General features: G+C 38.2%; 1 protein-coding gene across 1 annotated transcript; it reads right to left on the bottom strand.

The window, feature by feature from the left end:
• Positions 1-324: 324 nt before the first annotated feature.
• LOC104616242 (B-cell linker protein-like) lies at positions 325-16,339 on the bottom strand (the record flags this gene model as incomplete). Its single annotated transcript, XM_010297178.1, has 11 exons — positions 325-704; positions 2,011-2,166; positions 3,173-3,256; positions 6,821-6,900; positions 9,893-9,924; positions 10,376-10,454; positions 11,246-11,288; positions 12,336-12,366; positions 13,516-13,588; positions 13,859-13,886; positions 16,297-16,339. Coding segments are annotated over 11 exons (769 nt in total), but the record flags the coding sequence as incomplete, so codon positions are not given.
• Between the last annotated feature and the right edge of the window lie 714 nt (positions 16,340-17,053).

Genomic DNA, 17,053 nt, shown 5'->3' with positions numbered 1-17,053 from the left:
ACAGAGTAAAGCTGAGGAAAAGGACAACACATGTCCATTAATCTAAAACATTCAGACAGCTTTATTGCCACTATCACGTGAAGTACAGTCCTATTTTCAGCTTGTACACAGCGGTACCTTAGGTTGAGTTGCTCTAGCTTCTGCGGCAGTGCACTTTACAAAGAAATTGCTGAAAGCAGTGATCTGCGGTAAACATAACAAATGGGAAGAGTAGATCACTGTGGGTATTCGCATTTTTAAAGTGAAAATGTCCTACAGGAAATCTATCTTTAAATAGCAGACAAAGGACCAGGCTGTGGCATGCAGTTGTCCTTCACATAAATGTTGAATACCCATGTTGTCACGGATGTAAATCACAGACGAGAATATATCTGCTTTGGCTGCTTGTGTTAAATATGAGTGCTTTTCTGATAGAAGTGATGTGGGGTTGAACTTCATGAACTACATCTCTTACTATGCAGTAGGTGCTCTTAAAGAGTGTTTTCCATCATTTTGGATTTTCTTCTTTTAATACCTGATCCACATGTTTTGGGATGTTGAAAGAAATTATTAAAAAAAGTCTTCATTTTAGCAGGTCAGTTTGATTAAGAAACTCGTACAATGTGTTTCAGTTTTGTGGAGTCTTTGGTGTTGTTCTGGCTGTCAATTAGAACCAGGGAGGTATGCTGATGATTCTCTACTATTTCAGCAACACTGTCAAAGCGCTGGATAGAGAAAACAAAATATAATTAATACTGCCTTCCTTTAATGCTCTAGTATTTACTGTAATCACTGCATCATTTTCTCTTTGCTTCTCCCACCATTGAAGAGAGTAGAGCTATGACTGTTACCAAGTGAGAAGCTCTGCCTTTTAGTAAGAGCACTGATCCTGCTCTTAGTCCTGATTCTAGTCTTAAACAGATTAAGTTTGGACAATGAAAGATACCTATGGCCACTAGTTGTCTCATCACATGCTCCTTTCCATTTGTGATTGCCACCCACACAAACTGAACCACAGAGGTTGTTACATGGCATAAACTGACACCACTTTTAGTTTACCTTAATATATACCAGGCTGCAGACTCTGGCAGTTTGGAAGCTGCTCCATCTGTGGTACAGCCACCTCAGTTTGAGGGACGGTGATCTCCAGGAGTAATACGGTACAGACAGCCATCAACGAGAACTGTTTTGGTTATGCAATTTTAATGTCTGTCACTGTAAATTAATACCCAGAATCTGCTAGGTCTGTTGCTTTTCCTTTTTGTCTTTGGCCAAATACTATAAACTTGGACTATCTTTCTCTTTTTCCCCTTTTTGACGCTTTGTTGAGGGCCAGATGAGCTCTAGGCTGTTACTCATTCTGTAACCTTGAAACTGTTGCCTAGGAGTGAAATAATTAGGCTAAGGCAAGCCTACTTTCACATCCCTGAAAAGCCTACTCTATACAGCTATAACAAACAGTTTTTATTGGTATTTGTGTTCCAAGTTTCTGTTTTGCTGTCAGAGTAATTATGTGTGTGGTATAATAGCCAACCAGTGATTTCTGCACTCTAGAACTAGAGTTTAACATTTTCTTTGTGTGAAAATAGGATTTACCAAAAAAAGGTATTGTCATTCTCATTTTTGATAGAGGTTTTTGGTTGATGGGGGTTTTTTTTGTTTGTTTGTTGTTTTTTTTTGAGCATGGCTGTTTTTCCTTTATGATTTTCCAAGAAACTTAGAGTCGTAGGTAGAAGGTGAAGAGAGGACTATAAACAGCTGGAGAATTTATCTAGCAGCTGCAGCTCTCATCCTGATAACTTTTCAAAACAGTTCTAAGAGTATGTTTTAAAGTTGATCTGTGGTTTTTAGTTATGGTATGCAGGAGCTGATGTTATGCCAGTTTCTCTAGCTTGATCAGTCATTATATACGGTATAGTTTTATCTTGATGCATGAAGAATCCTTTTGGTCCTAGTGCAATTTATCTTAATCATTGCTTATTAAAGGTATATAACTGAAAACTGTTCTGAAAAAACACCACATCATCTTACCTCTTCACCACTTTTTTCTCTGCCCAGTGCATATTGTCTTGTTGATTCAATAAATCGTATAGGAATGTTGTATACTCTTCTGTTGTAAAACACAACCAGTGTGTATGGTTGCCGTGAATCCTGCCCAGAACTCTTTCTTATTAGAAAAGATCCATCCTAGAGAGAGAAGAGTAGTAAGTGTATTCAGCTTATTTTTTTCAAAACTTAGTTTGGTTTTAGCTTAATCTTTTCATCTATGTTAGCATTAAACCCTTTTCTCGTGTTAGAAAAACAGTACAGAGGAGATGGGAAGTAACATGTATTGCTGCTGTCTAACAGTAGCTTACAAAGGTGTCATTTGAGTCACCTTTGCTGCCACCTGTTCTCTTTCAACCAGCGAAAGAACGAAGAAATAAACACATGGTAGTAGCAGTCTGTTGGGGTCAACAGATTATTAGAAAATGAAGTTGCTATCAGTAGCAGTACATAGGCAAGAAGGCAGTGAGAGGTGGAGATACTGTTTCTCCAGAGCTATAAAAAGCACTCTGATAAAGAGCAGCACCTACCGCTGCTGACTGCTCACTGACTAGTAGTAGCCTACACTGGTGATAACCCCAGTGTGCTGTGCTCTGCCCCTTTATCCTGGTTTGTGGAGTTAGGCAACAGTGGAAACGTACCTGTTGCTGAGGATGCAACTCTACATTCCCTTCTGTGACAGTAGCTTTTGTACACAGAATAGTTGAGAGAACTCAGGTTCTCCAAATACTTAAGTGCATAGTGCTGCCATTTCAAAATGCATAGCAGCGTCAGGTTTTCCAAGTAGTAGCTGTTTTTACATGAGCCACTGAACAGTGGTGAAGATAATTTAAAAGTCACAGGGCTTTGGCTTCTGTTTTAATGGATGCACGTGAACTATCAGATCTTCCTTAGCTCTCTAGTCTGTAATAGCTCTCTCTGCAGTGCACCAGTCTTGTAATTACATTAATGCAGCTTTGTCTTGGGATGGAAACCATATTTAAATAGTTTCACCACAATAATTTCATGTTTGACAGTATTTGCATGGCACAGTATTCTGACTTGTTCACAATACAACTGATGTTCTTAGAATATTTCTGGTTGCCTTTTGATTGTTTTTTTATTTGAAGTTTTTTCATAAAATAGACATTCTTTAAAAGTGACCTACCTTGTTTGATCGGTACAATGCATCTTCTGCTGTTTTTCTATCACAGCTAGCAGCGTACCATGCTTTACTATGAACACCAGCATCCTAGGAAGAGAGAAACAGTGTTTCACCTGTAAAATAATGATGATAATAATAAAGAATATGGCCTGCAGGGGAGTTACTGCTAAATAATGACAACTGTGAAGAACTCAAATGCAGAACACTTTAGAAAACACAGAATTTAGAAGATTCTTTGCCAGGAGCTCACAGTTTTTGTTGAATAGAGGTAGGGCAAAGAAAAACTAGTGTGTCAAAACCAGATGTGTGAGAGAAGGCTGATATATGACAGAAGAGAGAAAGATACCCTGGGGAAAGTAGTCAGGTTCAACTGAAGGATAGTTTGGTATTTTTAAAGCAGGAAGCTATTCTAGTAGAATTTAAAGAGAGTGTCCAGGAAACGTTGAGGAATAAATTGACCATTAACAATTTAAATGCTCCTCAGCTTGTAGGCTAGCCAATAAAGTGTCCAGATTTCGTAGGCATCTAGGCTTTGGGAGTGAAGTTTCCCATATATTTAATACTATTTGTGAACATGGTCACGATTTGCCTCCATCTGGATAGCAGGGAGGTTAGATAAATGCATCTTTTTGCTCTTTTTATTAAAGACAAATGGATGGAGTCATACAAAACAGAGGAATAGTTAATGACTTTCCTCTACTAATACAGTTCAGCTCCCAGTGCTTTCACCTGAGACAATACATATGGATTTGGTTCTGGTTCTCTGTTGGATTGAGTCTGATTATATTCTTGCATTTGAAACAATGCTGTTATCTAAAAGGCATAAAACCATGTTGCTCATGGAAAAGGATTACATCTGTGACAATACAAGAGCAGCTTGTATTTTATAATGTATCTCTGGGGTGCCTCATTTCTGTATGTTGTTCCCTGTGAACACCTCACCAAGATCATCCTTCATCTCACTGTTCTGTTAAATGCTTGTCAGTGTTCTCTACAGTAAATGAACTTAACCTGTTCTTCCAGTGGAAAACATGGGACAAAGGACTTCATGGATGGGGGCATAGGTGCAGACCTGAAGATACAAGGTAGAAAGATTGGCACCCTGAAGATAGGTGGATTCTGTTTTCGAAGATAAAAACTCTCATAGCAGAAGTGCAAAGATAAAAAGATATGAGGAGGTGATGGCAGTTGGGAGTGAGCTTATAATTTGAGAAGAGAAGAAGTAGAAAACTGGGTACTAAGATGATGCAGGATTGAGTGTACATTTGGGAACAGGAGTGGAGCTTAGGGGAAAGGTAAGGGGGATTTTAGAGAAGTATGAAAAGAAATATTCAAGGGAAGGACAGGATGAGGGATTAGAAGCAACATGTGACCTATGCATTATCAGACTTCTATAGCTAGAAGATGAACTAGAAGATTATAAAACCAGCAATCATAAAGAGTGAGCTCTTGCTCTAAGTGAATAGGGAGGCTATAGGAATAGTGCTGAGAGTATTTTGTAATGAATACCTCAGTGCTTTAACCTTCCGGGTTATTTGAACAGTTTTGCTCCAACTTCATAGTAACAAGCTTAATGATAAAATTAATTTTCACAAAAGCTTTTGTCACCCTTGTACAAAACAGGTTAAAGATCAAGTTGCATATTGTGCCTGAGCTGGTCCAGCTGGCTTATCTCTGCCAAAAAGGGAATGTCTTGGCTTCTCCCTTGCACTCATTTTATTGCTCATCTGATCCCACGGTGAGATAATTCACTTTAGTAATCTTGCAGAAAAAATAATTGTTACCTTTTTTGTTTTGTCTTGTTTTGTGTTTGACTGCCAGGTTGGTTTTCTGTCAATTTAATGAGTTGGCTCAGCCCACTGCAGGATCAGAGGAACACCAGAGAAGCCTGTGGCTGGGAGGGGAGTTGACAGTGAGAGGAGAGCAAGGCCTCCATTTTGGGGACATTACACTAAATTCTTAGATTGTCTTAAGCCATAACATACAACTTTACCTCCAAAGTTCTTCCATGTATTTCTCCAGTCACGCTATTCATTGGAAAAAGCTAGTATGAGAGGAATTGCAAGTATGCAAGGTACTCAGCCACTTAAGAGTGAGTGAGTCCAGTGAACCAATCTTTGTTCAACAGAACAAGGAATCACCTACCCCCAACCTTTCTTCTAGCACTACCTGTGGCCTATAATCTGGAAGCAGAGAGCGGCTGCTGAAGTTTGGATGGGAATCAAAGAAATAATGAACCTTATGGGCATGAATCATGTCTGCGAGCACCTGTATTGTGCAGGATGCTATAGAAAATGATACCACTGTACATGATTGGTGGGAAAAATAACACTAGCTAACAGTTTATATATATATATATATTTTTTTTTTTTTTTTTTTTTTTTTTTTAAATAAAATGTGTGTTTTATTATGCTCTGGTTTTGCCCGTGGCTGTTACATAAAAGCTGCAAATGTAATTGCTACAAGCTGTTTATTTAGTGTCTGCTGGATTATTTATTTGAAAGAAATTTTTATCATAAATATCCAGTATGACATACTGTTAAAATTTTTCCAGAACTTCAAGTCCTTTGAGTTCTTCACTGTTGTATTATCTTTGTCATGTCAGGCTTTAGAACATTTAATATTATTGGCTTTGCATAATAGGGCCTTTGTTTTGCACTCAACAGAACCATCTTTACCTTGTTTGTGACTACTGGGCTAATAAGAATGGCTTCCTGCATTTTGTAGTCTCCCTTCATCCAAAATGAGAGTAAGGGGAATAGCACTGAAATTAAAATAACTTTGCATTTGCTTAGATTACTCAAAGTTTAATCTTGCAACAAAACATGGAAAAAAGAATTGGTCATAAAACTGACAGTATTAACTGTTAATGAGAAGGGGTCTGTTTGAAGGAACAGAAAGCAGTAGGACTTGGGAGAAACTAAAACCTGTAGGCATCACAGCATCCTCGCAGTAGTGACTTTCTTTGTTGCTAAGACTTGGTGGCACCCCAAACTGCAACGAATAGGGCAGTGTTCATGAAAGTGATTCTACCCTCTGCATCCTGCTGTCTTGGGCCAGTCAGCAGAGCATCCTTGATTCCTCCTACAAATTTCTGGGATTTCCTAGCACATTACATCACTGCAGGCTAATGCTAATAGCTGCAGAGGGCTTCATTGTATCTGCTTGGCGCACATTTTTTTTCAGGACACGGTATGTACAGCTATAAGTTAGAAAAAAGCAGGTAATGAAAAATTCTTTGTAGCCATCCATATCAAAGGCTAGACTTAAATACATCACCCCAGATTTCTTTGTTTCAAATGATGTCAAAATATTATGAACTGGGGAGTTGGGAAGACCTGAAACTAAGAAGCTTTTTTGGATTTTGTTTAAAGTGACTGGTAGAGTGCCAAGGTTTGGTATAATGCTATTTATGTATTTTTTCTACAGTTTATTAAAGCCCTCCTATGGTATATGTTCTAAACATTTTTTTGTATGAAAGCCAACATGCAGATTATTTGTGCTACAGAAAATCTTCACTGCAAAAGGGGACATGGATGCCCTCCACAAAAGGAACATGATTTTTATTTAGAAAAGGGGTAGGGGCAGAAGTACTGCTTTAAAGTATAGGATAAGAAGATTTCTGTAATGTGAATTTAGCTAATGTCATACCTGGTCTGCAGTACTTGAAATAGTTGAAATGCTGCTGTGAGGGGAAGTACCCAGGGAACGGTTTGCAGCTTCTGGCACTTCTAGAAAGGAGAAAGAACAACATGTATAAGTTTTCAAAGTATGTTTGTTATGCTGTAGGAAACTGATTTGTTACAAGGACTTTGGAAGATCTGTAAACACTTGAGAAAGCTATCTACTGTAAATTGATGCCTATATAAGTGCCTGGGACACTTGCCTGCTCAAAAGAGGAGCCTTGCTTATAAACAGTTTGGTTAACAACCATTTGGTTAACAACCAGAGCCAGACCGAAAATGCAAGCAAAAAACCCAACACCGCCCAAGTGAATCAATGTAGCAATAGATAAAGAAAATGCAGGAACACAATGCAAAAAGCGCTCAGTCCAGTGTGAGAAGTAGTCATATAGGTGAGGGAGTCAGGAAAACAAGTGTAGCTCAGAGGTAATTTTTCCACTAATTTAATCCAACTGAAATGTTTGTGTATGTGTGAAAGAAGTCTAGGCTGCTAAGTAGAGGAGCAGAACTAGTAGGAAAGATTATGCTTTGTTATTACAATTATAATTAAGCTTCATAGCAGAAAATAGCTATTAGGGCTGGAATACAGATGTTGAAGTTTCAGAAATTAGAAGGGAAATGGTTGAGTAGTGTCGCATAGTAGCGATATGATAGAAATACAGGAAATAAGTGTTCTCTGGTAAAATAATCTTTGGTAAAACAAAGATAGCATAGGTGTCTGCTATAGGTACTTGTGATTAGAATTGGCTAGAGATCAATATTATTATACTAGAGTAGATGACTGTAGAAAGTTGAGTGTAACTTATTCTGTTATTATGTGAGGTTTTATTTTGTGTTTTACTTATTGGGGAGAAAAAAATGCTACTAAGATTGTTAGCATTCACCTATTCCTGGACATGACACTTTGCAGACTGCTTTATCAACTCTTCACTAATATAAATCTGATTTACATTTTGGTTTCAGAAAGCGATAAGAATGTTACAGAGGAGGTCATACAGTGACTCAGAATTAAAAAATTCAATTGGACTGGAGAGCTCAAAGACACCTGCGTGAAGTAGGTTTAGAACTTCTTTTATAGCAAAGATGCAACTGTCTGGAAGCTGCATTCCAAATACAGGGGAGACATTGTAAGGAGCAGTTCTAGCTCTCAGTGAATGAATAGCCTTCTCATCTGAAGAAGGCTATTCAATATAAAGAATTTTGGTGTTTTGGTCAAATTTTGACTGACCAGCTGCAAAAGCTGTTGTATGAATAAAGTATGTTGTATGAATAAAGTAAGAATTGCCAGAAGTCAGGCTGAATTAGACTTTACAAAAGGAAATTAAAATAAGTAATAAAGAGTTTCCTTAGCTGTGTAAAAAGGAAAGAGAAATGGGGCTGTCTGCGATAAGAATTTTATTGGTGTTAAAAGATAATCTAGATACTAATCCAGTAGTAGTTCTCATGTCAAAATGGAAATTTCTACAACCAAAGTGGAAGCAAAACTCAAATAGTTTAGTACATTGAACTGGTGGGCCCAGATAATCTTTATCTCAGAAATTTTAAAAACTGGCACACAAAATTACAGGGCTTGTAACAATTATTTTAAATAAATTTCAAGTCAGGGTGGTACCATATAGTTAAAGAATACCTAGCATAATTGCTATACTTAAAGTGGAAAAAGTGACCTGAGCAACTACAGATCTTTTTGTCTGACTCCACAGAACACAAGGCCCTAGAAGACAATTTGAAGGAAAGAACATTAAGATTTGGAGAAAAAGGTACAACTAGCAAGAGAAAATCTGAAATTTACCCGAAGTAGATAAAATGTAATAGTGCTTTCGTAAAATATTAGTTCTACAAAGAGGGAATACGACACTGTACTTACTCTAAACTTCAGTAGAGTATTTGATACCGTGCTATACAGGAAATGAGTACTTTTTAATGAAGATAAAAGCACTAAGCTTGTATGGTGACAAGGAAGAGATTGCAGGTTATGCTGGAGGGACATTAGTGATTGAGACCAAATGTATCTGTGATTAAGTTGTTTTTGGACCTGGCACAGAATAAGAGTGTGTTAAAGAAAGTTTACTAGAGCATCATTTAGCACCAGATGACCTCGAAGAATAGGTTAAGAGGAATCACTTTAGGGTTTAGTAAGAATTTATGCTACAAGTTGAAGCACATCAGTTGTGTGACAGCAGAAGGCCAACTTGAAAGCGTCAGTCTGTTGTGTGAATATGAACCATTATTACACTTCCACAGCATAGGAGATGCAATTGTAACATACATCAAGCAAACATTTCCAGGAGATAGAGAGAAGTACTAATAACAGCACATAAGTTTAAGCTACGCCATATGCAGATTTCTATGTGCAATTCTCATCATCTATGTACAGTGTGAAAGATATGTTCAGCGAAGTATGTGCAGAAAAGGGGTTGTAGAAAGGTCAGACCAGTGTCTGCTAACAAGAGACTAGAAAAATGTTAAATCTAATTTGCACTTCTGTGCAAAGAGAGTTTGTATATGTATTACCTAATTTGTTTTTAGCTGTGAATGAAGTCCCTCTTTGAAAATACTCCTTACAGAAGAGCTTCAGCATTTGCCATTATAAAAATACCTCTCCCTGACCCCCCCACCCCCCCCAAAGAAAGAATAAATTGCTGGATGCAATAATACTCTGTCTGGACACTAGGCAACAGAAGCTTGGAACAGCCCAGAAATGTCATAGTTAGGGTTCTTCAGTGGCAAGGAAGATTGGAAGTCTTTATTATGATGGGAAGAACTGACCCAAACTGCCTTAGACAGAAATTTCCAGTAGTCGCAAATGGGAATGAAGCACCCAGTTTCCATCGATTTATACAATAAACCTGACACACTCCCTTAACTTTACTAGCTGAGCTAAGCCCCTAGATACTCAATCTGCTCTTTGTATGCATTACAGAGAATGTTAATTGCAAGCTAATGAATATGCATGGCATCTTGAAATAATCTTAATTCAGAGATTAATTTGAATTTACAAGTTAATCCCATTTTAATTCAAAATCTGAATTATACTTACTTGGCAGAATTGAGGACTTTTGGAGCAGAGGCCTGAAATAAATATCAAGAGATTACAGAAAGGTGTGAGGAAATCTACCCAGTTCTGAAAATATTAAAATTGTGTATTTGAAGCATGCAGTAATAGAATGTGTTCCATCTTGTCTATTTGTCCATTGAGAAATAAGGGCCAGATACAGGTGTATTAAGAAAAAAAAAAATCCCACTAGCATTGACAATTAGGATTTTAAACATCTGGTTTAAATCTCCATCATCTAATTGGAGATTATATCCTCCCATGCTTTTTGGTGGTGGTTATAGTGTTTGGATGCATTTGCCATGTTTTATTTTTTACTACTGTGAGGCTTCAACAAACATGACTTTCAAAAAGCGACAGAAGGCTGCAGAGACAGTGCTCCCCTTTGAACTTCTCACAGCTGTGTTCAGATCAAGCAGTAGAGCTGGTGCATTGAAATATTCAGAAGATGATGAAAAGGGATTTTACTTTTGGGCACCACTTGGAAGGGGTGGAAGCGGAAGCTCTTGGCTGGACCCTCGTCGTCGTTCTGCTGGTGTAGGTTTTTCTGTAGTTTGGGAAAACAAATGGTGAGTCAAGATTTCTTCAGAAATCTATTGTCCCAGATAAGGGAGTCCCAGTAGTTGAAGGAGGGTTTCTTTTATTATCAAAACTTTTGGGGTTTTTCCTTACATGGCAGCTTGCCATCCTGCGGCTTGCTTTCTTGACTAGTGGCATACCACCAAACTTCTAGGCAGATAGCTGACCCTGAATGCCTGCAGGAGCTCAGTGGGACACTTGCCTTCTGAGCGGCGAGCTGTGCGACACGGGGGAGGACGTTGGGACAGGCTGCCTACAAGAGCTCAGCCGGAGGAGGTGCGGCTGGCGGGCTGCATCTTACCCTTGTGCTAGGCAGCAGCTCCTGCTGAGTTTCTGCCTGGAGGAGCTGCTGCCTTGCACAGAGGCGAAGACGTGTTTTCTGCCTGTGCGAGGGACTGGCTCTTGCCAGGAGTTGGCTCCGTGTGAGGTGCTTCTTGCTGAGTTCAGAATGATGTGCTCGCGCTTCGTCTCCCTTCCCCCTTCTGCACTTTGAGGGCTATATGGCACATTGCTGGTCCATTACGCCGTACGTTACCCTGCCAGTAACCTCAATAGTTTTACTGTGACTGCTTTTAGAGAACAATGATATTCAGTGCAACTAAGGCTGGCCAGATCCAGCTTGAAACTGCTGAAACCAAACCCCCCTCAAAAACCTAGAATAAATTGAATGTGGTATTGTTCGTTTCATGTTTTTAATAAAAAGAAAATAAAATTCTGATAAATGTCAACTTTTTCACAGTAGTGAAAAAGATAGTTTACCTTCATTTGCAGTTAAGGTCTCTCTGGCAGGTAAACAGGGTTTCTGCAATAGAACAGAAGGAGACCAAATATTAAATGGCATGTCACTTGTACAGCAAATGTTTATCTTTTTATACTTTTTGTGAACTAGTTTATATTTAGAATTGACAGCATCCTGGAGGGGTTAGGAGGTAGGCATATAGCCATTCTGTGAAGAGCCTCTAGTTGTATGACTTTGAAGTCTGGGATTTTGCAGAGTAGATTTGGCAAGAATCCCAGTTTGTGTATATAAATAGATGAACAAAAATAAAATGTAGAGATGCGTGCTTTTTTTTTTTTTAAAAAAAGTGCCATCAGTAAGTTTATGGTGTAACAAATGGTTCGTTCTTATCTCAAGTCCAAAAATGAAGAGTCTATATCATATACTTGCAAATCAAAATTTGATTGTTAATCTCTGTCAAGCTATGCTTACAAATATCTGAACACGTCTTTTTACTGAAAGTTAAACTGTTAGCTTAGCTCACAGTGAAAACTCTCCCAACCTTCCAGTTCCAATTTTTTTTTTTATTTTGAAACAATGATAATAAAATGTCAGTTTTGAAACATTTTTCAAATTAATTTCTTTGAAAATTTCAATCAGTTCTCTTGCTTTTTCCCCTCAAGAGGTTTTGGGATACTTTTCTAATGATGAAATACTTACTGAAAAACCTCTGACAAATTCTGGTAAAATCCTGCATCTTTCTTGAGCTATCACTCTTACAATAAATCCATGTTCCCCATATGCAGCCCTGTATATTTCAGGGACTACTTCTGACTGGCCTGTGTTCCCATTTATTTCTCATTTTATTCAGTTCTTGCACTGTTTATTATTACAGCCTAGAGTGCTGAATCCAAACATCTTTTTACTAAAATTTTCTACTTCAGCTTTCTCACTGCTTCTTAGTTCATAAAACAACAACCCAGATATTTCCTCTCTTTAGAACTCTCTCTTTCCCCTATTTTTTTTATGCATTTATGTTGTACCCAAGCTCATGATAAAATTAGGTTTTCCAATAAATTGAATATCACCTGTAAAATTATCATTTGATTATGCAATTACAAGTCAACTTACTGGTGAATTTACTGCATTAGAAGTTTTCTTTCTGCAGAATGGAGGAAAAAGAAAAAAGAACATGGTTACTTAGCAGATACATGAATTCATTGAGCAACTAAGCATCAGTTCATTGATTCCCAAGATATTTCTGGCCAAGATGGGGTGCATCTGGGATGCATCTCCTTAATGGATAGCTGTAGCAGTTAAAGGAAAGGAAAAAGGAAAGGAAAGGAAAAAGGAAAGGAAAGGAAAAAGGAAAGGAAAGGAAAAAGGAAAGGAAAGGAAAAAGGAAAGGAAAGGAAAAAGGAAAGGAAAGGAAAAAGGAAAGGAAAGGAAAAAGGAAAGGAAAGGAAAAAGGAAAGGAAAGGAAAAAGGAAAGGAAAGGAAAAAGGAAAGGAAAGGAAAAAGGAAAGGAAAGGAAAAAGGAAAGGAAAGGAAAAAGGAAAGGAAAGGAAAAAGGAAAGGAAAGGAAAAAGGAAAGGAAAGGAAAAAGGAAAGGAAAGGAAAAAGGAAAGGAAAGGAAAAAGGAAAGGAAAGGAAAAAGGAAAGGAAAGGAAAAAGGAAAGGAAAGGAAAAAGGAAAGGAAAGGAAAAAGGAAAGGAAAGGAAAAAGGAAAGGAAAGGAAAAAGGAAAGGAAAGGAAAAAGGAAAGGAAAGGAAAAAGGAAAGGAAAGGAAAAAGGAAAGGAAAGGAAAAAGGAAAGGAAAGGAAAAAGGAAAGGAAAGGAAAAAGGAAAGGAAAGGAAAAAAAAAGGAAAGGAAAAAAGGAAAGGAAAGGAAAAAGGAAAGGGAGAAGAGAAGAGAAAAGAAGTATCATGTAATGTGCATACTCAAGAAAGAAACGTATGCTATGCAAGGAAGCTACACTCTGTCCAATACTTAAGATGACAACTTGGGTGGGGCAGAAGAGTTTTAATGAAAAAACCCACAACTTTCTGCATTTATAAGAGTGCTGTTGCTGCTTTATGTGACTAACCATCAGTGGCAAGCAGTGAAGGGCAATGCCACTAGTATACAACCAGTATTTTTCCAGAAGTAATGAAATAATAGCTTGCCTTTACCTAGTCAGGATGCCTTTCATGAACAGCAATAAAAATTACTCCTGAGTTCTGATTGCCATAGCTAGGATAGGAATTAACTCCTAATACACCCATTAACCCCATTCCCATCAAAGAACTAGTTTTATTATTTTTTACTCACAGGCCCCTTGGTAACGGAGATGGAGCTGCCCCAGTGGGAGGTCTGGATTCTTGTGTATTATTGAAGCTATGATCTAGAGATGCAAATGACACATTTAGTATGCAGTATTAGCTGTATCTGAACAGTAGATTTTCCTCACTGCTATTTCAGTGTTAATATCATAAAAGTAAAAAATATCCATTTGTTTAATTTTTGTCTTAATATTTTTTTCACTCCAATTACACTAGAAAACAGTTCAGTAACATTTCTTGCTTATTGCTGGCTGTTACAGATAAACTTTACCAGTGACATACTGACAACAAATCTCTCTCATATTGCCGTGTTTTCAGTACAGAATACTTACTTTCATCATTATTGTTTGCTTCATGATCCTGTAATGGAAAAATGTATTAGATTTGATAAGAAGCAATTAAAAAAGGAATTATTAAATGAGAAGTGCATAAATAATCTGGTTTTGGTAATCTAGTAATGTTTAAAGAAATATTTGTACAGAATGCGTATAATTTCCAGAATACTTTTCATCAGCTTTTATGATGGTGTTTGAAAAATTTTAGCAAACATCAATCTAATTTTGAACATTCTAATAACCTTGAGATAGCTTGTAGTATTGAGAAAACTGGCCCTGAATTTTGCAGCGAGACCTTTTGGTTCATGTTTCATTTCTGAGCTGGAAAGCAGAAATTTTGCAGCAGGTTTGAATATACTAAGAACACATCTTCCGCTGAACGGAGGATACCGAGTAGACTGTCTTTTCACTATCCTAGAATTGAAGTGATCCAACTCATTTCCCAGCTTCTTTTGGAGGTACTTTCTTTTGGCTCCACACTTCTTGTCTTTTAGGGAATCCGATTCCTATATGACACGTATCTTTCAATGAGGCAACAGTTATTAATTTGTCCATCTTCATCCACCAGTTAATAGCTTTTCACTAATGTTGGTCACAAATGCATCCATTCTCTGGTTGGAGAGGTGTAATCCATCATCCAATAGTTGAGGGAGTGAGATGTGGAGAAATTTTGCTCCCACATCAGGCCAGGCCTTTGAGAGGAACAAGAGTTAGAGCCCCATTAACATGATCAGGGCTGGTTAGTGTTGAGAATGGACTGAATGGGAACAGTTAACAGCTGTTTCAGTTGCTGTTTTGCGTTGTCAGTGTGCATAGTCAGGGATGGAAAGGCACAGCACTGGACAAACATCGTGCTCATTACTATGTTGTTCTTTAAAACTGTAAGGGCTGGTCTCTTGCACAATAAGCAAAGACCTAAAAATCTGGGCTACACTGGGTAGTTCTTTCTTAGACTGACTCTTGTGCCAAACCAGGTAACTGCCAGTACCTGAGAGCTGAATACACCCATTGTACAGATGAGTGTTTGGGAGCTCCATCCTTGGTGCCGTAACTAACGCGGTGTGTGGCCCCAGCAAAATGATAGTCTCTCAGAGGTAACCTCTGAGAACTAATTAATGGAGAAGTTTAAGCTGCAGTATGGCACTTGAGTCTGTTCTGATGCAGGAGTATTCTTGTTAGTGCTGATCAGAGTGTGGAATTTCTGTCCAACATTCTTCCTTCAGAAGGATTTTTTTTCCCTAATCTTATATTGGTAAGAAAAACTGAGAAATCAAACCATTTCATAAAAGAGAAAGCTTGCACTTGACACCACTTGGGAATTGTTCAGCATCTTACACGATAGAGATCTAAATTGGAAGAATGTTGTGATGAGTTGGTAGGGAAACTAAGATGCTGCTGCTGCTGTTGTATGTAGAGGTGGGGCTCCCGCCCCCCCCCCCCCCCCCCCAGTATATCTAGAAACGTAAGGATTCAGAGTAAAAAGTAAAAGCATAAGATGATCGTATACTACCTGCATTATGTTACTCTAACATCTCATGCTATGGTATGACCCCAAATTGCTAATTTTAAGCATTTAATTTCTCTATGTAGTTATCTGTAGACTGATTATTTCTTAAGGACAATTCAGAGCATTGGGCTGGGACAGGGTTTGATGCACATAGCTTTTGGCACAGATGCTGATGCAGTTACTGTCACCCTGTTTCTTGGTAGTTTGCTCCTCATGCATACCTTCTCTTGTGCTGGCACAACTGCTAGGAGAGCTGTGGTGCAGAACAATTTATGGAACTAATGTGTCTGAAGAAGAACCTTTTATGCATTTGCTTTTGCCCATTTGCTGCAGTTAGACAAGTTTCCAAGAGGTTTGCTTCAGAAAAACCTTTGTTCCAGCACAGTGGAAGGGACAGACTGGGGACAAGAGTAGAAAAGGAGGAATGACTTAAATAAGCCTTAGGAACCCAAAGCCTGTAATTACTGCTTCATGGACTGCATTTTCTAGTGATATTGGTTACTCAGACTACCCAGTCTGACATTTTAGAAGGATTTTTTTTTTTCCCCCAAAAGTGTTAATCATTCATCTGAGAGGAGTGAGGCTCAAGGAGGGTGCTTCAGATTGGGCAAAATTGCCAATTGCTACAGAAGGTAAAGTTCCTGGAGTTCAACTGGTATTTTTTAGTACAAGAAACTATTTTTGTTGACTGAGACATATATCCCTTAAAGCATTTGAAGTTTTTCTTGGATCAATACAGATGTCCAATGTACCTCTTTTGACCAAAAGATTAATAGCCACAATTATAATATTAGATCCATCTGACATTCAGAGTCATCTGTTTCTGTTGTTTAATCCAGATAATAGAAAGTACCCATCTATTTATATATATAACACACAGAACAGCCTAAGTTTAATGTGCCACTATAAAAGAATGTTAATTACTCACTGCTTTTGGATGAAGACGATTTCTGGGAAGAGGCAAAACATTTCTGAAAAATATACACAGTAAGTTAAGATGAGTAGCATTTACTTATTTAATTAATAAGTAAATAAGTAAAATAAGTGAAATAAGTAATATAAGTAAATAAGTAAAATAAGTAAAATAAGTGAAAAAGCTTGGCTCAGATAGGTGTTTCAAGATCTAGAGAGGAGGAAGTCTGTAGTAAATTGATTTAATTGTAGCTATGCACCACTGCAGTGGTTGTGCACTGTGTGGAACTACTTTAGAAGAGCTTCTGTCCTGGACCCCGGGTCCCCTGCAGCTGTGCACAGGACCTCACCAAACACCATAACACACACAGTGTTGTGGATGCCACCTGCTCTTCCTGGGGCATATGGCCTATTTTGTAGGGTGATGTCCTAGTGATGAGACTGGTTACGAAGCAGCTTCCTGTGCTTCTGGGGACACAGGAGCGAAATAGGCTGCATACTCAGGTTTTCTTTGCCTCTTTTCCTCCAGAGACTTGGAATATAAATCATGTATTTGCAGTGCCCACTGTCTTTACAAGCAGTCCTGTGCCCAATCCCCTGCAAAAACATCGCATTTGCAAGGGTGCAGAGATGGGTAGTAGGACTTTAAACTGGCTTGCAGAGATGTTTTACCCCTGCACTGGATCCCTAAAGGTGTATTCAAGAAAATAGTACCCATTTGGCAAACTGGGTTGAATACAGAAGTTCGCAAGAAATGAGAGCTTTCAGTCAAC

Source organism: Phaethon lepturus, unplaced genomic scaffold, assembly GCF_000687285.1.
Source record: "Phaethon lepturus isolate BGI_N335 unplaced genomic scaffold, ASM68728v1 scaffold34890, whole genome shotgun sequence".
NCBI classification, from domain to species: Eukaryota; Metazoa; Chordata; class Aves; order Phaethontiformes; family Phaethontidae; genus Phaethon; species Phaethon lepturus.
This window is presented reverse-complemented; position numbering and strand designations above follow the sequence as displayed.